General features: G+C 44.8%; 1 protein-coding gene across 1 annotated transcript in view; it reads left to right on the top strand.

Annotated features, from left to right (window-relative positions):
• The window catches only part of MROH1 (maestro heat like repeat family member 1), a 120,628-nt gene that overhangs the window by 7,761 nt on the left and 89,850 nt on the right, over positions 1 to 23,017 (top strand). Inside the window, exons 3-8 of the mRNA XM_053945932.1 lie at positions 124 to 164; positions 7,855 to 7,990; positions 9,747 to 9,799; positions 17,486 to 17,593; positions 17,688 to 17,807; positions 20,346 to 20,468. Coding sequence (XP_053801907.1) covers positions 124 to 164; positions 7,855 to 7,990; positions 9,747 to 9,799; positions 17,486 to 17,593; positions 17,688 to 17,807; positions 20,346 to 20,468 — 581 coding nt within the window. The remainder of the gene's footprint in view (positions 1 to 123; positions 165 to 7,854; positions 7,991 to 9,746; positions 9,800 to 17,485; positions 17,594 to 17,687; positions 17,808 to 20,345; positions 20,469 to 23,017) is intronic.

Genomic DNA, 23,017 nt, shown 5'->3' with positions numbered 1-23,017 from the left:
GAAAATCCCTGGGAAATCCTTGGGGAATCCTCGGGAAATCCCAGAAAAAGCTCGGGAATTCGGGATGGGGGTGGGGAATATCCCGGGGTTGATTTTTTTTTCCTGTTTTTTCTCTTTTCCCAGGAAATCTGCCTTCCCCGCAAGCCCTGACCGTGAGGCTCCTGGTGAGTTCGGGGTTTTCTGGGAATTTTCTGGGAATTTTTTGGGAATTTTCTGGGAATTTTCTGGGAATTTTTATGGGAATTTCCCAGGGATTTTATGGGAATGTCCTGAGAATTTTTGGGGGAATTTTCCAGGAATTTCTGGTGAATTTTATGGGAATTTTCCAGGAAGTTTTTGGGATTTTTGGGGGGGATTTTCTGGGGGGGATTTTCTGGGAATTTTCCAGAATTTTTGCAGGAATTCTCCAGGAAGATTCTTGGGAATTTTTGTGGGATTTTCTGGGAGTTTTCCAGAATTTTTGCAGGAATTTTCCAGGAAGATTCTTGGGAATTTTTGGGAATTTTCTGGGAGTTTTCCAGAATTTTTGCAGGAATTTTTCAGGAAGTTTTTTTGAATTTTTCTGGGAATTTTCCAGGAATTTTCCCAGAATTTTCAGAGGATTTTCTGGGATTTTCCAGAAATTTTCTGGGAATTTTATGGGAATTCTCCAGGAAGTTTTGGGGATTTTTTGGGGAATTTTCTGGGAGTTTTCCAGAATTTTTACAGGAAGTTTTTGGTTTTTTGGGTTTTTTTTTGTTTTGTTTTGTTTTGTTTTTGTTTTTGTTTTTTTTGGGTTTTTTTTTGTTTTTTTTTTTTTTTTAATTTTTCTGGGAATTTTCCCAGAATTTTCAGAGGATTTTCTGGGATTTTCCCGAGAATTTTCCCAGAATTTTTGGGGAATTTTCCAGGAATATCCTGAGAATTTTATGGGAATTTTCCAGGAAGTTTTTTGGGATTTTTGGGGGGGATTTTCTGGGAATTTTCCAGGAATTTTCTGGGAGTTTTACAAGGATTTTCATGGAATTTCCTGGGAATTTTCAGGAGTTTTCTGGGAATTTCATGGCAATTTCCTGAGGATTTTATGGGAAATTCCCAGCGATTTAATGGGAATTTTACAGGAATTTTCCTGGGAATTTTATGGGAATTTTCTGGGGATTTTCTGGGAATTTCCTGAGAATTTTCCCAGAATTTTGTGGGAATTTTATGGGAATTTTACAGGGATTTCCTGAGAATTTTATGGGAATTTCCCAGCAATTTTATGGGAGTTTTACAGGAAGTTTTGGGGAATTTTCAGGAATTTTTGTGGGAATTTTATGGGAATTTCCTGAGAATTTCATGGGAATTTCATGGAAATTCCCTGGGAATTTTCTGGGGATTTTATGGGAATTTCCTGAGAATTTTCCCAGAATTTTAGGGGAATTTTCCAGGAATTTCCTGAGAATTTTGTGGAAATTTTTGGGGAATTTTCAGGATTTTTACGGGATTTTCCTGAGAATTTTCTGGGAATTTTCAGGGCATTTTGCAGGAATTTTCTGGAAAATTTACAGGAATTTTCTGGGAATTTTGGGGGGATTTTAACAGGAATTTTTCAGGGAAATTTCTGGGGTTTTTTCCAGGAATTTTCCTGGAATTTTCCGGGAATTTTAGGGGAATTTTCCAGGAATTTCCTGAGATTTTTAGGGGAATTTTCAGGAAGTTTTGTGGAAATTCTTGGGGAATTTTCAGGAATTTTACGGGATTTTCCTGAGAATTTCCTGGCAATTTTCAGGGCATTTTACAGGAATTTTACTGGAATTTTTCAGGAATTTTCTGGGAATTTCCCAGAAATTCCATTATTCCCAAATTTCCCATTTTTCCTCAGTGTTTTCCCGGGTGGTTTTTATTCCCTTTTTTATTCCCGATTTTCCCATTTTTATTCCCGATTTTCCCGGTGTTTTTCATTCCCATTTTCATTCCTGATTTTCCCATTATTCCCGTTTTTTCCCGCTTTTTCCAGGTGGTTTTTATTCCTGTTTTCATTCCCAATTTTCCCATTATTCCCAATTTTCCCATTTTTATTCCCGATTTTCCCGGTGTTTTTCATTTTGGATTTTCCCATTATTCCCAATTTTCCCATTTTTATTCCCGATTTTCCCTGGTGTTTTTCATTCCCGATTTTCCCATTTTCCATTCCCGTTTTTCCCGGTTTTCCAGGTGGTTTTTATTCCCCCTTTTATTCCCATTTTCCCCATTTTCATTCCTCTTATTCCCATTTTCCCAGTGGTTTTCATTCCCATTTTCATTCCCATTTTCATTCCCGTTTTTCCCGTTATTCCCGTCCTCATTCCCAATTTTCCCGTTCTCATTCCCGTTTTTCCCGATTTTCCCATTTTCATTCCCGTTTTCATTCCCGTTTTTATTCCCGTTTTCATTCCCGTTTCATTCCCGTTTCTCCAATTTTCATTCCCGTTTTTCCCGTTATTCCCGTTCTCATTCCCAATTTTCCCGTTCTCATTCCCGTTTTTCCCGATTTTCCCATTTTCATTCCCGATTTTCCCCTTTTTCCCATTTTCATTCCCATTTTCATTCCCATTTTCATTCCCATTTTCATTCCCATTTTCATTCCCATTTTCCCCAATTTTCCCATTTTCATTCCTGTTTTCATTCCCCTTTTCATTCCCCTTTTTCCCCTTTTCATTCCCATTTTCATTCCCCTTTTTCCCGTTTTCATTCCTGTTGTTCCTGTTTTCATTCCCCTTTTTCCCGTTCCCCAGGTGGTTTTCATTCCCATTTTATTCCCATTTTCATTCCCGTTTTCATTCCCGTTTTTCCCGTTTCATTCCCGTTTTATTCCCGTTTTCATTCCCGTTTTTCCCGTTTCATTCCCGTTTTATTCCCGTTTTCATTCCCGATTTTCCCGTTTTATTCCCGTTTTCATTCCCGTTTTATTCCCGTTTTCATTCCCGTTTTATTCCCGTTTTCATTCCCATTTTATTCCCGTTTTCGTTCCCAATTTTTTTTCTGTTTTCATTCCCGCTTTCCTGATTTTCCCATTTTCATTCCTGCTTTTTCTCGATTTCATTCCCGTTTTTCCCAGGTGGTTTTCATTCCCGATTTTCCGCTTTTCATTCCCATTTTCATTCCCCTTTTTCCCGTTTCATTCCCCTTTTCATTCCCATTTTCATTCCCATTTCTCCAGTTTTCATTCCCATTTTCATTCCCATTTCTCCAGTTTTCATTCCCATTTTCATTCCCCTTTTTCCCGTTTCATTCCCATTTTCATTCCCATTTTCATTCCCGTTTTTCCAGTTTTCATTCCCATTTTCGTTCCCCTTTTCATTCCCGTTTTGATTCCCGTTTTTCCCATTTTCATTCCCTTTTTTCCCAATTTCGTTCCCGTTTTTCCCAATTTCATTCCTGTTTTTCCCATTTTCATTCCCATTTTCATTCCCGATTTCATTCCCGATTTTTTTCCCGTTTCCATTCCCATTTTTTTTCCGTTTTCATTCCCATTTTCATTCCCATTTTCATTCCCGTTTTCCTGATTTTCCCATTTTCATTCCCGATTTTCCTGTTTCTCATTCCTGTGTTTCCTGATTTCATTCCCGTTTTTCCCGTTTCTCATTCCCTTTTTTCCCAATTTCGTTCCCGTTTTTCCCGTTTTCATTCCCGTTTTTCCCGTTTTCATTCCCGTTTTTCCCGTTTCATTCCCGATTTTCCCGTCTTCATTCCCGTTTTTCCCGTTTCCCATTCCCGTTTTCCCCAGGCGGTTTTCATTCCCGATTTTCCCGTTTTCCCCGTTTCTTATTCCCGTTTTATTCCCGATTTCATCCCCGTTTCTCATTCCCATTTTCATTCCCGTTTTTCCCGTTTCATTCCCATTTTTCCCGTTTTCATTCCCGTGTTTCCTGATTTCATTCCCAATTTTCCTGTTTCTCATTCCAGTTTTATTCCCGTTTTTCATCCCCGTTTCCCGTTCCCGTTTTCCCCAGGCGGTTTCCATTCCCGATTTTCCCGATTTTCCCGATTTTCCCGTTTTTTTTTCGTTTCTCACCCCCGTTTCCCATTCCCGTTTTCCGCAGGCGGTTTCCATTCCCGATTTTCCCGATTTTCCTGTTTTCATTCCCGTTTCTCATCCCCGTTTCCCATTCCCGTTTTCCCCAGGCGGTTTCCATTCCCGATTTTCCCAATTTCATTCCCGTTTCTCACCCCCGTTTCCCATTCCCGTTTTCCGCAGGCGGTTTCCATTCCCCATTTTCCCGGTTTCATCCCCGTTTCCCGTTCCCGTTTTCCCCAGGCGGTTTCCATTCCCGATTTTCCCCCCGTTTCTCATTCCCATTTTTCATTCCCGTTTTTCCCGTTCCCGTTTTCCCCAGGCGGTTTCCATTCCCGATTTTCCCGTTTTTCCCCCCGTTTCTCATCCCCGTTTTTCCCATTCCCGTTTTCCCCAGGCGGTTTCCATTCCCGATTTTCCCCCCGTTTCTCATTCCCATTTTTCATTCCCGTTTTTCCCGTTCCCGTTTTCCCCAGGCGGTTTCCATTCCCGATTTTCCCGTTTTTCCCCCCGTTTCTCATCCCCGTTTTTCCCATTCCCGTTTTCCCCAGGCGGTTTCCATTCCTGATTTTCCCCCCGTTTCTCATTCCCGTTTCTCATTCCCGTTTTTCCCGTTCCCGTTTTTCCGCAGGCGGTTTCCATTCCCGATTTTCCCGATTTTCCCAGTTTCATTCCCGTTTTTCCCATTCCCGTTTTTCCCCAGGCGGTTTCCATTCCCGATTTTCCCGTTTTTCCCCCCGTTTCTCATTCCCGTTTTTCCCATTCCCGTTTTTCCCCAGGTGGTTTCCATTCCCGATTTTCCCGTTTCTCATTCCCGTTTCTCATTCCCATTTTTCATTCCCGTTTTTCCCGTTCCCGTTTTCCCCAGGCGGTTTCCATTCCCCATTTTCCCGTTTTTCCCCCCGTTTCTCATTCCCGTTTTTCCCGTTCCCGTTTTTCCCCAGGCGGTTTCCATTCCCGATTTTCCCGTTTCTCATTCCCGTTTCTCATTCCCGTTTTTCCCATTCCCATTTTTCCCCAGGCGGTTTCCATTCCCGATTTTCCCCCCGTTTTCATTCCCATTTTTCATCCCCGTTTTTCCCATTCCCGTTTTCCCCAGGCAGTTTCCATTCCCGATTTTCCCGTTTTTCCCCCCGTTTCTCATTCCCGTTTTTCCCGTTCCCGTTTTCCCCAGGCGGTTTCCATTCCCCATTTTCCCGTTTTCATTCCCGTTTCTCATTCCCGTTTTTCCCGTTCCCGTTTTCCCCAGGCGGTTTCCATTCCCGATTTTCCCGTTTCTCATTCCCATTTCTCATCCCCATTTTTCCCATTCCCGTTTTCCCCAGGCAGTTTCCATTCCCCATTTTCCCGTTTTTCCCGGTTTCATTCCCGTTTTTCCCGTTCCCGTTTTTCCCCAGGCGGTTTCCATTCCCGATTTTCCCATTTTCATTCCCGTTTCTCATTCCCATTTTTCATTCCCGTTTTTCCCATTCCCGTTTTCCCCAGGCGGTTTCCATTCCCGATTTTCCCATTTTCATTCCCGTTTCTCATTCCCGTTTCTCATCCCCATTTTTCCCGTTCCCGTTTTTCCCCAGGCGATTTCCATTCCCCATTTTCCCGTTTTTCCCCCCGTTTCTCATTCCCATTTTTCATTCCCGTTTTTCCCATTCCCGTTTTTCCCCAGGCGGTTTCCATTCCCCATTTTCCCGTTTTTCCCCCCGTTTCTCATTCCCGTTTTTCCCGTTCCCGTTTTCCCCAGGCGGTTTCCATTCCCCATTTTCCCGTTTTTCCCCCCGTTTCTCATTCCCGTTTTTCCCGTTTTTCCCGTTTTTCCCCAGGCGGTTTCCATTCCTGATTTTCCCGTTTTTCCCCCCGTTTCTCATCCCCGTTTTTCCCATTCCCGTTTTCCCCAGGCGGTTTCCATTCCTGATTTTCCCCCCGTTTCTCATTCCCGTTTCTCATTCCCGTTTTTCCCGTTCCCGTTTTTCCCCAGGCGGTTTCCATTCCCCATTTTCCCGATTTTCCCAGTTTCATTCCCGTTTTTCCCGTTCCCATTTTTCCCCAGGCGGTTTCCATTCCCGATTTTCCCGTTTTTCCCCCCGTTTCTCATTCCCGTTTTTCCCGTTCCCGTTTTTCCCCAGGCGGTTTCCATTCCCGATTTTCCCGTTTTTCCCCCCGTTTCTCATTCCCGTTTTTCCCGTTCCCGTTTTCCCCAGGCGGTTTCCATTCCCGATTTTCCCATTTTCATTCCCATTTTTCATTCCCGTTTTTCCCGTTCCCGTTTTCCCCAGGCGGTTTCCATTCCCCATTTTCCCGTTTTTCCCCCTGTTTCTCATTCCTGTTTTTCCCGTTCCCGTTTTTCCCCAGGCGGTTTCCATTCCCCATTTTCCCGTTTCTCATTCCCGTTTCTCATCCCCGTTTTTCCCATTCCCGTTTTCCCCAGGCGGTTTCCATTCCCGATTTTCCCGATTTTCCCAGTTTCATTCCCGTTTTTCCCATTCCCATTTTCCCCAGGCGGTTTCCATTCCCGATTTTCCCGTTTTTCCCCCCGTTTCTCATTCCCGTTTTTCCCGTTCCCGTTTTTCCCCAGGCGGTTTCCATTCCCGATTTTCCCGTTTTTCCCCCCGTTTCTCATTCCAGTTTTTCCCATTCCCGTTTTTCCCCAGGTGGTTTCCATTCCCGATTTTCCCGTTTCTCATTCCCGTTTCTCATTCCCATTTTTCATTCCCGTTTTTCCCGTTCCCGTTTTCCCCAGGCGGTTTCCATTCCCCATTTTCCCGTTTTTCCCCCCGTTTCTCATTCCAGTTTTTCCCGTTCCCGTTTTCCCCAGGCGGTTTCCATTCCCGATTTTCCCCCCGTTTTCATTCCCATTTTTCATCCCCGTTTTTCCCATTCCCGTTTTCCCCAGGCAGTTTCCATTCCCGATTTTCCCGTTTCTCATTCCCATTTCTCATCCCCATTTTTCCCATTCCCGTTTTCCCCAGGCAGTTTCCATTCCCCATTTTCCCGTTTTCATTCCCATTTCCCATTCCCGTTTTTCCCGTTCCCGTTTTTCCCCAGGCGGTTTCCATTCCCGATTTTCCCATTTTCATTCCCGTTTCTCATTCCCATTTTTCATTCCCGTTTTTCCCATTCCCGTTTTCCCCAGGCGGTTTCCATTCCCGATTTTCCCATTTTCATTCCCGTTTCTCATTCCCGTTTCTCATCCCCATTTTTCCCGTTCCCGTTTTTCCCCAGGCGGTTTCCATTCCCGATTTTCCCGTTTTTCCCCCCATTTCTCATCCCCATTTTTCCCGTTCCCGTTTTTCCCCAGGCGATTTCCATTCCCCATTTTCCCGTTTTTCCCCCCGTTTCTCATTCCCATTTTTCATTCCCGTTTTTCCCATTCCCGTTTTTCCCCAGGCGGTTTCCATTCCCCATTTTCCCGTTTTTCCCCCCGTTTCTCATTCCCGTTTTTCCCGTTCCCGTTTTCCCCAGGCGGTTTCCATTCCCCATTTTCCCGTTTTTCCCCCCGTTTCTCATTCCCGTTTTTCCCGTTTTTCCCGTTTTTCCCCAGGCGGTTTCCATTCCTGATTTTCCCGTTTTTCCCCCCGTTTCTCATCCCCGTTTTTCCCATTCCCGTTTTCCCCAGGCGGTTTCCATTCCTGATTTTCCCCCCGTTTCTCATTCCCGTTTTTCCCCATTTTTCCCGTTCCCGTTTTTCCCCAGGCGGTTTCCATTCCCCATTTTCCCGTTTTTCCCCCCGTTTCTCATCCCCGTTTTTCCCGTTCCCGTTTTTCCCCAGGCGGTTTCCATTCCCCATTTTCCCGTTTTTCCCCCCGTTTCTCATTCCCGTTTTTCCCGTTCCCGTTTTTCCGCAGGCGGTTTCCTCGCAGCCCCGTGCGGGCGTCGGCCGCGCCGGCCCCGCCCTGCGCCTGCTCCGGGAGCTCCGGCTCCTCCCCGAGCTCCAAAAATCCTGGGACGAGGAAATCCCGAAACTCCTGCGGCACCTGGAAGGTGGGAAAACCCCAAAGGGTCCCGGGGGAAAAAAATTCCCGTTTTTTTGGGAATTTCCTCATCCCAAAAAAACCCCGGAGGAGGAAATGCGGGAACGGGGATTTGGGACGGGGATTTCGGGGAGGTTTTTTTGGGGTTGGGGAAGGGGGGAAATGGGATTTGTGGGATTCGTGGGATTTGTGGGATTCGTGGGATTTATGGGATTTGTGGGATTTGTGGGATTCGTGGGATTTATGGGATTTCTGGGATTTATGGGTTTTGTGGGATTTGTGGGAGATTGATGGGATTTGTGGGATTTGTGGGATTTAGGGGTGATGGGATTCGTGGGATTTCTGGGATTTTTGGGATGACGGAATTTCTGGGATTTGTGGGATTTGTGGGATTTGTGGGATTTAGGGGTGATGGGATTTCTGGGATTTTTGGGATGATGGGATTTGTGGGATTTGTGGGATTTGGGATTTAGGGATTTCTGGGATTTCTGGGATTTGTGGGATTTAGGGGTGATGGGATTTCTGGGATTTTTGGGATGACGGAATTTCTGGGATTTGTGGGATTTGTGGGATTTGTGGGATTTCTGGGATTTATGGGGTTTATGAGATTTGTGGGATTTCTGGGCTGATGGGATTTGTGGGATTTATGGGATTTGTGGGATCTGTGGGATTTATGGGATTTGTGGGATTTATGGGATTTGTGGGATTTCTGGGATTCATGGGATTTATGGGATTTCTGGGATGATGGGATTTATGGGATTTATGGGATTTATGGGATTTATTGGGATCCATGGGAAAATTGGGATCCCTGGGATTTTTGGGATTTATGGGATTTGAGGGATTTATGGGATGATGGGATTTATGGGATTCATGGGATTTCTGGGATGATGGGATTTCTGGGATATCTGGGATTTGTGGGATTTCTGGGATGATGGGATTTCTGGGATTTGTGGGATTTCTGGGATGATGGGATTTGTGGGATTTATGGGATTTGTGGGATTTTTGGCATGACGAAATTTGTGGGATTTGTGGGATTTGTGGGATTTGTGGGATTTGTGGGATTTGCGGGATTTGTGGGATTTATGGGATTTGTGCGATGGGATCCATGGGAAAATGGGATTTATGGGATTTTTGGGGTTTTGGGGATTTTTGGGATGGGATCCATTGGAAAAATGGGATTTGTGGGATTTCTGGAATTTTTTGAGATGACGGAATTTGTGGGATTCATGGGATTCATGGGATTTCTGGGATTTGTAGGATTTGTGGGATTTGTGGGATTTGTGGGATGAGGGGATTTGTGGGATTTTTGGGATGTGATACTGGGATTAAGGGATAATGGGAAAATGGGATTTGTGGGATTTATGGGATTTGTAGGATTTTTGGGACAGGATACATGGGAAAATGGGATTTTTTTGATTTTTGGGATCAGTGGGAAAATGGAATGACAAGATTTCTGGGATCCATGGGATTTATGGGATTGATGGGATCAATTGGGATAATGGGATTTATGGGATTTGTGGGATTTATGGGATGGGATCCATGGGAAAACGGGATTGTGGGATTTTTGGGATTTGTGGGATTTATGGGATCCATGGGAAACTGGGATCTATGGGATAATGGGATCCACTCCCCACCTCTCCTTTTTTTGGGGAATCTTTTCCCACATTTTTCCCAAATCTTTTCCCTGGGGAATTCTCCCCCCATTCCCACATTCCCGGAGCCCTCAGAATTCCCAAAATCCCGATTTTCCCCCCCCTTCCCCGCAGAGAACTCCGAGAATTCCCTGGACCAGCAGGAATGGGAGGAGAAGCTGCTCCAGGTGCGGATCCCGGGAATTCTGGGCAAGGTTTTCCCTGGATTTTGCCTCTGGAAAAGGAATCGTGGATTGGGAAAAGGGCGGGAAACTCCAATCCAGGGAGTTTTTCCCATGGAATTGGGCAGGGAGGAGCCCGTGGAGGCGGGGGAAATCCGGGATCGGGATCCCGAGGGAAAAGGGGCCAGGCTGCCTTTCCTGGGAATTTGGGATTCCCAAAGGGATTTTGGGATGGAAAACCAGAATTCCAAAGGGATTTTGGGATGGAAAAACCAGAATTCCAGAGGGTTCTCAGCATTCCATGGGGGAAATTTGGGATGGGAAACCAGAATTCCAAAGGGATCCAGGGTGGAAAACCAGAATTCCAAAGGGATCCAGGGTGGAAAACCAGAATTCCAAAGGGATTTTGGGATGGAAAACCAGGATTCCAAAGGGATTTTGGGATGGAAAACCAGAATTCCAAAGGGATTTTGGGATGGAAAACCAGAATTCCAAAGGGATTTTGGGATGGAAAACCAGAATTCCAAAGGGACTTTGGAATGGAAAACCAGAATTCCAAAGGGATTTTGGGATGGAAAAACCAGAATTCCAGAGGGTTCTCAGCATTCCATGGGGGAAATTTGGGATGGGAAACCAGAATTCCAAAGGGATCCAGGGTGGAAAACCAGAATTCCAAAGGGATCCAGGGTGGAAAACCAGAATTCCAAAGGGATTTTGGGATGGAAAACCAGGATTCCAAAGGGATTTTGGGATGGAAAACCAGAATTCCAAAGGGATTTTGGGATGGAAAACCAGAATTCCAGAGGGTTCTCAGCATTCCATGGGGGAAATTTGGGATGGAAAACCAGAATTCCGAAGGGATTTTGGGATGGGAAACCAGAATTCCAAAGGGATTTTGGGATGGAAAACCAGGATTCCAAAGGGATTTTGGGATGGAAAACCAGGATTCCAAAGGGATTTTCCATGGGAATTTGGGGGTGGGAAAACCAGAATTCCAAAGGGATCCAAGGTGGAAAACCAGAATTCCAAAGGGATTTTGGGGGTTGGAAAACCAGAATTCCAAAGGGATCCAGGGCGGAAAACCAAAATTCCAAAGGGATTTTGGGATGGAAAACCAGAATTCCAAAGGGATTTTGGAATGGAAAACCAGAATTCCAAAGGGATTTTGGAATGGAAAACCAGAATTCCAAAGGGATTTTGGGATGGAAAAACCAGAATTCCAGAGGGTTCTCAGCATTCCATGGGGGAAATTTGGGATGGAAAACCAAAATTCCAAAGGGATCCAGGGTGGAAAAACCAGAATTCCAAAGGGATTTTGGGATGGAAAACCAGAATTCCAGAGGGTTCTCAGCATTCCATGGGGGAAATTTGGGATGGGAAACCAGAATTCCGAAGGGATTTTGGGATGGAAAACCAGAATTCCAAAGGGATCCAGGGTGGAAAACCAGAATTCCAAAGGGATTTTGGGATGGAAAACCAGAATTCCAAAGGGATTTTCCATGGGAATTTGGGGATGGGAAAACCAGGATTCCAAACGGATCCAGGATGGAAAACCAGAATTCCAAAGGGATTTTGGGATGGAAAACCAGAATTCCAAAGGGATTTTCCATGGGAGTTTGGGGATGGGGAAACCAGAATTCCAAAGGGATTTTGGGATGGAAAACCAGAATTCCAAAGGGATTTTCCATGGGAATTTGGGGGTGGGAAAACCAGAATTCCAAAGGGTTCTGAGCTTTCCATGGGGATTTGGGGTGGAAAACCAGAATTCCATGGGAAATTTGGGATGGGAAATCAGAATTCCAAAGGGATTTTGAGATGGGAAACCAGAATTCCAAAGGGTTCTTAGAATTCCATGGGAATTTGGGATGGGAAACCAAAATTCCAAAGGGATTTTGGGATGGAAAACCAGGATTCCAAAGGGATCCAGGGGTGCAAAACCAGGATTCCAAAGGGATTTTGGGATGGAAAACCAGAATTCCAGAGGGTTCTCAGCATTCCATGGGGGAAATTTGGGATGGGAAACCAAAATTCCAAAGGGATTTTGGGATGGAAAACCAGAATTCCAAAGGGATTTTCCATGGGAATTTTGGGGGTTGGAAAACCAGAATTCCAAAGGGATTTTCCATGGGAATTTGGGGGTGGGAAAACCAGAATTCCAAAGGGTTCTGAGCTTTCCATGGGAGTTTGGGATGGGAAACCAGAATTCCATGGGAAATTTGGGATGGGAAACCAGAATTCCAAAGGGTCCATGGAATTCCATGGGGATTTGGGGTGGGAAACCAGAATTCCAAAGGGATTTTCCATGGGAATTTGGGGATGGGAAAACCAGGATTCCAAAGGGATCCAGGATGGAAAACCAGAATTCCAAAGGGATTTTGGGATGGAAAACCAGAATTCCAAAGGGATTTTCCATGGGAGTTTGGGGATGGGGAAACCAGAATTCCAAAGGGATTTTGGGATGGAAAACCAGAATTCCAAAAGGATCCAGGATGGAAAACCAGAATTCCAAAGGGATTTTGGGATGGAAAACCAGAATTCCAGAGGGTTCTCAGCATTCCATGGGGGAAATTTGGGATGGAAAACCAGAATTCCAAAGGGATGCAGGGTGGAAAACCAGAATTCCAAAGGGATTTTGGGATGGGAAATCAGAATTCCAAAGGGATTTTGGGATGGGAAACCAAAATTCCAAAGGGTCCATGGAATTCCATGGGGATTTGGGGTGGGAAACAAGAATTCCAAAGGGTTTTCAGCTTTCCATGGGAATTTGGGGTGGGAAAACCAGAATTCCAAAGGGATTTTGGGATGGGAAATCAGAATTCCAAAGGGATCCAGGGTGGAAAACCAGAATTCCAGAGGGATTTTGGGATGGAAAACCAGAATTCCAAAGGGATTTTCCATGGGAATTTTGGGGGTTGGAAAACCAGAATTCCAAAGGGATTTTGGGATAGGAAATCAAAATTCCAAAGGGATTTTCCATGGGAATTTGGGGATGGGAAACCAGAATTCCAAAGGGATTTTGGGATGGAAAACCAGAATTCCAAAGGGATTTTGGGATGGAAAACCAGAATTCCAAAGGGATCCAGGGTGGAAAACCAGAATTCCAAAGGGATTTTGGGATGGAAAACCAGAATTCCAGAGGGTTCTCAGCATTCCATGGGGGAAATTTGGGATGGGAAACCAAAATTCCAAAGGGATTTTGGGATGGGAAACCAGAATTCGAAAGGGATTTTCCATGGGAATTTTGGGGGTTGGAAAACCAGAATTCCAAAGGGATTTTCCATGGGAATTTGGGGGTGGGAAAACCAGAATTCCAAAGGGATTTTGGGATGGGAAACAAGAATTCCAAAGGGTTTTCAGCTTTCCATGGGAATTTGGGGTGGGAAAAGCAGAATTCCAAAGGGTCTTTAGAATTCCATGGGAGTTTGGGGTGGGAAACCAGAATTCCATGGGAAATGTGGGATGGGAAACCAGAATTCCAAAGGGATCCAGGGTGGAAACCCAGAATTCCAGAGGGATTTTGGGATGGAAAACCAGAATTCCAAAGGGTTCTTAGCATTCCATGGGGGAAATTTGGGATGGAAAACCAGAATTCCAAAGGGATCCAGGGTGGAAACCCAGAATTCCAAAGGGATTTTGGGATGGAAAACCAGAATTCCAAAGGGATTTTCAATGGGAATTTTGGGGGTTGGAAAACCAGAATTCCAAAGGGATTTTGGGATGGGGAACCAAAATTCCAAAGGGATTTCGGGATGGGAAACCAAAATTCCAAAGGGATTTTCCATGGGAGTTTGGGGATGGGAAAACCAGAATTCCACAGGGATCCAGGATGGAAAACCAGAATTCCAAAGGGATTTTTCCATGGGAATTTGGGGGTGGGAAAACCAGAATTCCAAAGGGATTTTGGGATGGGAAATCAAAATTCCAAAGGGATTTTCCATGGGAATTTGGGGATGGGAAACCAGAATTCCAAAGGGATTTTGGGATGGAAAACCAGAATTCCAAAGGGATTTTCCATGGGAATTTGGGGGTGGGAAAACCAGAATTCCAAAGGGTTCTGAGCTTTCCATGGGGATTTGGGGTGGAAAACCAGAATTCCATGGGAAATTTGGGATGGGAAATCAGAATTCCAAAGGGATTTTGAGATGGGAAACCAGAATTCCAAAGGGTTCTTAGAATTCCATGGGAATTTGGGATGGGAAACCAAAATTCCAAAGGGATTTTGGGATGGAAAACCAGGATTCCAAAGGGATCCAGGGGTGCAAAACCAGGATTCCAAAGGGATTTTGGGATGGAAAACCAGAATTCCAGAGGGTTCTCAGCATTCCATGGGGGAAATTTGGGATGGGAAACCAAAATTCCAAAGGGATTTTGGGATGGAAAACCAGAATTCCAAAGGGATTTTCCATGGGAATTTTGGGGGTTGGAAAACCAGAATTCCAAAGGGATTTTCCATGGGAATTTGGGGTGGGAAAACCAGAATTCCAAAGGGTTCTGAGCTTTCCATGGGAGTTTGGGATGGGAAACCAGAATTCCATGGGAAATTTGGGATGGGAAACCAGAATTCCAAAGGGTCCATGGAATTCCATGGGGATTTGGGGTGGGAAACCAGAATTCCAAAGGGATTTTCCATGGGAATTTGGGGATGGGAAAACCAGGATTCCAAAGGGATCCAGGATGGAAAACCAGAATTCCAAAGGGATTTTGGGATGGAAAACCAGAATTCCAAAGGGATTTTCCATGGGAGTTTGGGGATGGGGAAACCAGAATTCCAAAGGGATTTTGGGATGGAAAACCAGAATTCCAAAAGGATCCAGGATGGAAAACCAGAATTCCAAAGGGATTTTGGGATGGAAAACCAGAATTCCAGAGGGTTCTCAGCATTCCATGGGGGAAATTTGGGATGGAAAACCAGAATTCCAAAGGGATCCAGGGTGGAAAACCAGAATTCCAAAGGGATTTTGGGATGGGAAATCAGAATTCCAAAGGGATTTTGGGATGGGAAACCAAAATTCCAAAGGGTCCATGGAATTCCATGGGGATTTGGGGTGGGAAACCAGAATTCCAAAGGGTCCATGGAATTCCATGGGGATTTGGGGTGGGAAACAAGAATTCCAAAGGGTTTTCAGCTTTCCATGGGAATTTGGGGTGGGAAAACCAGAATTCCAAAGGGATTTTGGGATGGGAAATCAGAATTCCAAAGGGATCCAGGGTGGAAAACCAGAATTCCAGAGGGATTTTGGGATGGAAAACCAGAATTCCAAAGGGATTTTCCATGGGAATTTTGGGGGTTGGAAAACCAGAATTCCAAAGGGATTTTGGGATAGGAAATCAAAATTCCAAAGGGATTTTCCATGGGAATTTGGGGATGGGAAACCAGAATTCCAAAGGGATTTTGGGATGGAAAACCAGGATTCCAAAGGGATCCAGGGTGGAAAACCAGAATTCCAAAGGGATTTTGGGATGGAAAACCAGAATTCCAAAGGGATCCAGGGTGGAAAACCAGAATTCCAAAGGGATTTTGGGATGGAAAACCAGAATTCCAGAGGGTTCTCAGCATTCCATGGGGGAAATTTGGGATGGGAAACCAAAATTCCAAAGGGATTTTGGGATGGGAAACCAGAATTCGAAAGGGATTTTCCATGGGAATTTTGGGGGTTGGAAAACCAGAATTCCAAAGGGATTTTCCATGGGAATTTGGGGGTGGGAAAACCAGAATTCCAAAGGGATTTTGGGATGGGAAACAAGAATTCCAAAGGGTTTTCAGCTTTCCATGGGAATTTGGGGTGGGAAAACCAGAATTCCAAAGGGTCTTTAGAATTCCATGGGAGTTTGGGGTGGGAAACCAGAATTCCATGGGAAATGTGGGATGGGAAACCAGAATTCCAAAGGGATCCAGGGTGGAAACCCAGAATTCCAGAGGGATTTTGGGATGGAAAACCAGAATTCCAAAGGGTTCTTAGCATTCCATGGGGGAAATTTGGGATGGAAAACCAGAATTCCAAAGGGATTTTGGAATGGAAAACCAGAATTCCAAAAGGATCCAGGGTGGAAACCCAGAATTCCAAAGGGATTTTGGGATGGAAAACCAGAATTCCAAAGGGATTTTCAATGGGAATTTTGGGGGTTGGAAAACCAGAATTCCAAAGGGATTTTGGGATGGGGAACCAAAATTCCAAAGGGATTTCGGGATGGGAAACCAAAATTCCAAAGGGATTTTCCATGGGAGTTTGGGGATGGGAAAACCAGAATTCCAAAGGGATCCAGGATGGAAAACCAGAATTCCAAAGGGATTTTTCCATGGGAATTTGGGGGTGGGAAAACCAGAATTCCAAAGGGATTTTGGGATGGGAAATCAAAATTCCAAAGGGATTTTCCATGGGAATTTGGGGATGGGAAACCAGAATTCCAAAGGGATTTTGGGATGGAAAACCAGAATTCCAAAGGGATTTTCCATGGGAATTTGGGGGTGGGAAAACCAGAATTCCAAAGGGTTCTGAGCTTTCCATGGGGATTTGGGGTGGAAAACCAGAATTCCATGGGAAATTTGGGATGGGAAATCAGAATTCCAAAGGGATTTTGAGATGGGAAACCAGAATTCCAAAGGGTTCTTAGAATTCCATGGGAATTTGGGATGGGAAACCAAAATTCCAAAGGGATTTTGGGATGGAAAACCAGGATTCCAAAGGGATCCAGGGGTGCAAAACCAGGATTCCAAAGGGATTTTGGGATGGAAAACCAGAATTCCAGAGGGTTCTCAGCATTCCATGGGGGAAATTTGGGATGGGAAACCAAAATTCCAAAGGGTCTTTAGAATTCCATGGGAGTTTGGGGTGGGAAACCAGAATTCCATGGGAAATGTGGGATGGGAAACCAGAATTCCAAAGGGATCCAGGGTGGAAACCCAGAATTCCAGAGGGATTTTGGGATGGAAAACCAGAATTCCAAAGGGATTTTCCATGGGAATTTTGGGGGTTGGAAAACCAGAATTCCAAAGGGATTTTGGGATGGGGAACCAAAATTCCAAAGGGATTTCGGGATGGGAAACCAAAATTCCAAAGGGATTTTCCATGGGAGTTTGGGGATGGGAAAACCAGAATTCCACAGGGATCCAGGATGGAAAACCAGAATTCCAAAGGGATTTTTCCATGGGAATTTGGGGGTGGGAAAACCAGAATTCCAAAGGGATTTTGGGATGGGAAACCAAAATTCCAAAGGGATTTTGGGATGGAAAACCAGAATTCCAAAGGGATTTTCCATGGGAATTTTGGGGGTTGGAAAACCAGAATTCCAAAGGGATTTTCCATGGGAATTTGGGGGTGGGAAAACCAGAATTCCAAAGGGATTTTGGGATGGGAAACAAGAATTCCAAAGGGTTTTCAGCTTTCCATGGGAATTTGGGGGTGGGAAAACCAGAATTCCAAAGGGTTCTGAGCTTTCCATGGGAGTTTGGGATGGGAAACCAGAATTCCATGGGAAATTTGGGATGGGAAACCAGAATTCCAAAGGGTCCATGGAATTCCATGGGGATTTGGGGTGGGAAACCAGAATTCCAAAGGGTTCTTAGAATTCCATGGGAATTTGGGATGGGAAAAGCAGAATTCCAAAGTGCCGGCGCTTTTCCGTTGGGATCCAGCGGCTCGGGATTCCCGGCTGGAATTCCCGGGATTCCCCAGCCCCCGTTCCCTATCCCAGTTTCTCCGGGAATCCCTGGAATCCATCCCGGATAAATCCTGGATTTGCCCCTTGGTGTCGGAGACGTTCCGGCAGCTCCGCGCCCCCGACGGATCCCAGGAGGAAAAGGTGAGGATTGGGAAAATCCGGGAATTTTTTCCCGCCTCATCCCGGGCGTTTTCCGGCTGGAATTCCCAGGTTTTTTTTTGGTTTTTTTTCCCAGAATTTCCTCTACAGATCCATGGGAACGGCGCTGGGATTGTGTCCCAGTAAGGAACTGGTCCGGAAGCAGCTCCAGGAACTCCTGGAAAACGCCCGGTACCAGGAAGAGGCGGAGCGGGAGGTGAGGAATCCATGGAAAATCCTCCGGGAATTTCGGGAATTTCGGGAATTTCCCTCCTGGCAAAGGGGTGGAGTTGCTCTTCCCGGGGCGGGGTTGGGGAATTCCTGGGAATGTCGGGGTTGGGAATTGGGATTTTCCAAGAGGATGGATGGGGGAAAAAATTGTGGAATTCCGGCGGAATAAAATCATGGAATTCCATGGGAATCATGGATAAAGTGATGGAATTCCAGGGAATCGCTACGAAAATCCTGGAATTCCATGGGACTCCTATTGAAATATCACGGAATTCCAAGGGAATCCTTGCTGAAGTTTTGGAATTCTGAAGAGTCCCAACTAAAATCCTTGGGATCAATCACAACTAAAATCCTGGAATTCTAAGGAATCCTAACTAAAACCTTGGAATCGCAGCTCAAATCTTGGAATTCTTTGGGATCCCAATGAAAATCCTGGAATTCCATGGGATTCCTGGCTAAAATCCTGGAATTCTTTGGGATCACAACTAAAATCCTGGAATTCCCTGGGGTTCCTGGCTAAAATCCTGGAATTTTGTAGGATCCTTCTAAAATCTTGGAATTCCATGAGATTCCTGCTACAAATCCTGGAATTCCATTGAATCCTTCTAAAATCCTGGAATTCTCTGGGATTCCCAGCTGAAAGCCTGGAATTCCAAGGAATTCTTGCTAAAAATCCTGGAATTCCATGGAATACTTCGAAAATTCTGGAATTCTGTGGGATTCACAACTAAAATCCTGGAATTCCATGGAATTCCAACTAAAATCCTGGAATTCCATGGAATTCTTGCTAAAAATCCTGGAATTCCATGGATCCTCTTCTAAAATCCTGGAGTTCTTTGGGAATTGCAACTAAAGTCCTGGAATTCCATGGAATCCTTCTGAAATCCTGGAATTCTGTGGGAATTCCCGGCTAAAAGCCTGGAATTCCAAGGAATCCCTGAATAAAATCTTGGAATCCCAGCTAAAATCCTGGAATTCCATGGAATTCCCACTAAAAGTCATGGAATTCCACAGTTCCCCCTTCTAAAAATTCTGGAGTTCTGTGGGAATTCCAACTAAAATCCTGGAATTCCATGGAATCCTCTTCTAAAATCCTGGAATTCTGTGGGAATTGCAACTAAAATCCTGGAATTCCATGGAATTCTTGCTAAAAAATCCAGGAATTATCTGGGATTCCCGGCTAAAATCCTGGAATTCCATGGAATTCTCGCTAAAAATCCTGGAATTCCATGGATCTCCCTTCTAAAAATCCTGGAATTCTGTGGGATTCACAACTAAAATCCTGGAATTCGAGGGAATCCTTCTAAAATCCTGGAATTCTGTGGGATTCACAACTAAAATCCTGGAATTCCATGGAATTCCCACTAAAAGTCATGGAATTCCATGGATCTCCCTTCTAAAAATCCTGGAATTCTCTGGGAATTCCAACTAAAATCCTGGAATTCCATGGAATCCTTCTAAAATCCTGGAATTCCGTGGGAATTCCCAGCTAAAGTCCTGGAATTCCATGGATCTCCCTTCTAAAAATTCTGGAATTCTCTGGGAATTGCAACTAAAATCCTGGAATTCCATGGATCCTCTTCTAAAATCCTGGAATTCCATGGAATTCTTGCTAAAAATCCTGGAATTATCTGGGAATTCCAGCTAAAATCCTGGAATTCTGTGGGAATTCCAACTAAAATCCTGGTATTCCGGGAATGGAGCCACCAAAATTCCATGGGAATTCTTTCCCAGCCCTTCCCAGGATGGAATTCCTGCCCAAAATCTTGGAATTCACGGAATTCGGGGAATGGAGCCGCCAAAATTCCTTGGAAATTCCATCCCAGCACTTCCCAAGATGGAATTCCTGCCCAGAATCTTGGAATTCATGGAATTCTGGGGATGGAGATCCCGAAATTCCATGGGAATTCCTTCCCAGCCCTTCCCAGGATGGAATTCCTGCCCAAAATCTTGGAATTCACGGAATTCTGGGGATGGAGATCCCGAAATTCCATGGGAATTCTGTCCCAGCCCTTCCCAGGTGGGAATTGCTGCCTGGAATCTTGGAATTACAGGAATTCTGGGGATGGAGATCCTGAAATTCCATGGGAATTCTGTCCCAGCCCTTCCCAGGTGGGAATTGCTGCCTGAAATCTTGGAATTCCAGGAATTCTGGGGATGGAGCTGCCAAAATTCCCTGGGAATTCCATCCCAGCCCTTCCCAGGATGGAATTCCTGCCCGAAATTATGGAATTCTGGAGATGGAGCCACCAAAATTCCCTGGGAATTCCGTCCCAGCCCTTCCCAGGAGGGAATTCCTGCCTGAAATCTTGGAATTCATGGAATTCTGGGGATGGAGCCGCCAAAATTCCATCCCAGCCCTTCCCAGGTGGGAATTCCCACCCGGAATCTTGGAATTCATGGAATTCCAGGTGGGAATTCCCTTGGCACAGCCCGGGAATTGGGAATAAATCCTGAAAAAAACCAAAAAAAAAAAAAAACTTGGGAATTCTGCTCCAGGGTTTTCTTCCCGGAATTCCCGCAGGGTCTCGCTTCCTGCTTCGGGATCTGCGCCCGGAATCACCTGGAGGAAACTTTGGAAAAATTGGAGGAATTCGAGAAATCCGACGTCTTCCGGAAATCCCAGGGCTTGTTCAGCATCTTCAAGGTGGGAATTCCCACGGGATTTTGGGGAAAAATGGGAAAAAATGGGAATGGGGATGGGTGGGAACGGCCTGGGGTGGGGAATTTTGGGAAAAATGGGAAAAAACGGGAATGGGGATGGGTGGGAACGGCCTGGGGTGGGGAATTTTGGGAAAAATGGGAAAAAATGGGAATGGGGATTGGTGGGAACGGCCTGGGGTGGGGAATTTTGGGAAAAAACGGGAATGGGGATTGGTGGGAACGGCCTGGGGTGGGGAATTTTGGGAAAAATGGGAAAAAACGGGAATGGGGATTGGTGGGAAGGGCCTGGGGTGGGGATTTTTGGGAAAAATGGGAAAAAACGGGAATGGGGATGGGTGGGAACGGCCTGGGGTGGGGAATTTTGGGAAAAATGGGAAAAAATGGGAATGGGAATGGGTGGGAAGGGCCTGGGGTGGGGATTTTTGGGAAAAAATGGGAATGGGGATTGGTGGGAACGGCCTGGGGTGGGGATTTTTGGGAAAAATGGGAAAAAATGGGAATGGGGATTGGTGGGAACGGCCTGGGGTGGGGAATTTTGGGAAAAAACGGGAATGGGGATTGGTGGGAACGGCCTGGGGTGGGGAATTTTGGGAAAAAACGGGAAAAAAATGGGAATGGGAATGGGTGGGAAGGGCCTGGGGTGGGGAATTTTGGGAAAAATGGGGAAAAACGGGAATGGGGATTGGTGGGAACGGCCTGGGGTGGGGAATTTTGGGAATGTTCCGATCATTCCTTGGAATTCCAGGAATTTTCAGGAGGGTTTCCGGGGTTTTTAATGGGATCCGTGGGAATTCCATGATCCTGGAATTCCGTGAGCCCCAAATTCCATCCTTCCACCAATTCCATCCCTCTGGAATTTCGTTCTCCCAGGATTCCAGAAATTCCACCAATTCCCCAAATCTGGAATTCTGGTTTTTCCATGCTTTTCCCCTTATTTTTCCTGTGTTTTTTTTCCCATTTTTTTCCAGTATTTTTCCATGTTTTCCCTTGTTTTTCCCATGTTTTTTCCATCTTTTTTCCCATATTTTCCCACTTTTTCCCACATTTTTCCCACATTTTTTTCCCCCCATGCCTTTTCCCATATTTTTCTGATTTTTTCCATTGTTTTTCCAAGGCTTTTCCATATTTTCCCCACATTTTCCCCACCTTTTCCCCATCTTTTCCCCATATTTTTCCCATATTTTCCCCCACATTTTCCCATCTTTTTCCCATATTTTCCCCCCATTTTTCCCCATATTTTCCCCATCTTTTCCCCATTTTTCCCATCTTTTCCCCATATTTTTGCCATCTTTTCTCCCATATTTTCCCCATGTTTTCCCCATATTTTTCCCATATTTTCCCACCATTTTCCTCATCTTTTCCCCATATTTTTCCCATATTCTTCCCATCTTTTCCCCATATTTCCCCCCCATTTCACCCATATTTTTCCCATCTTTTTCCCATCTCTTTTCCCATCTTTTCCCCATATTTTTCCCATGTTTCCCCCCATTTTCCCTGTGTTTTTCCATATTTTCTGATATTTTCTCCCATCTTTTCCCCATCTTTTCCCCATCTTTTTCCCATATGTTCCCCAAATTTTTCCCCGTATTTCCCCCATATTTCTCCCATATTTCTCCCAACTTTTCCCCCATATTTTCCCCATCTTTTCCCATATTTTCCCCAACTTTTCCCCATATTTCCCCATACTTCTCCCATATTTTCCCCAACTTTTCCCCACCTTTTCTGATCTTTTCCCTCATTTCCCCCCATTTCTTTCCCATCTTTTCCCCATCTTTTCCCCATCTTTTTCCCCATATTTTCCCCATCTTTTTCCCCATATTTTCCCCATCTTTTCCCAATATTTTCCCCACTTTTTCCCATATTTTCCCCATATTTCCCCCATATTTCTCCCATATTTTTCCCATATTTTCCCCATCTTTTCCCCATATTTTCCCCATTTTTTCCCCATATTTTCCCCATCTTTTTCCCCATATTTTCCCCATATTTCCCCATATTTTGCCCATCTTTTCCCAATATTTTCCCCATTTTTTCCCATATTTTCCCCATATTTCCCCCATATTTCTCCCATATTTTTCCCATCTTTTCCCCATCTTTTCTCCATCTTTCCCCCAACTTTTCCCCACATTTTCCGATATTTTTTCCCCATTCCCCCCCATATTTCCGCATATTTCCCCATCTTTTCCCCATATTTTCCCCATCTTTTCCCATCTTTTCCCCATATTTTTGCCATGTTTCCCCATCTTTTCCCTGCGTTTTTCCATCTTTTCTGATATTTTCTCCCATATTATTCCCATATTTCCCCCCCATTTTTTCCCATAGTTTTCCCACATTTTCCCCATATTTTCCCCATCTTTTCCCCATTTTTCCCCATATTTTCCCCATATAATTCCCATATCTTCCCCATATTTTCCCCATATTTTTCCCATTTTTTCCCCATCTTTTCCCATTTTTCCCATCTTTTCCCATCTTTTCCCCATATTTTTCCCATCTTTTCCCCCACATTTTCCCCATTTTTCCCATTTTTTCCCATAC

Source organism: Vidua chalybeata, chromosome 1 (genome assembly GCF_026979565.1).
Source record: "Vidua chalybeata isolate OUT-0048 chromosome 1, bVidCha1 merged haplotype, whole genome shotgun sequence".
In the NCBI taxonomy this organism is placed as follows: domain Eukaryota; kingdom Metazoa; phylum Chordata; class Aves; order Passeriformes; family Viduidae; genus Vidua; species Vidua chalybeata.
This window is presented reverse-complemented; position numbering and strand designations above follow the sequence as displayed.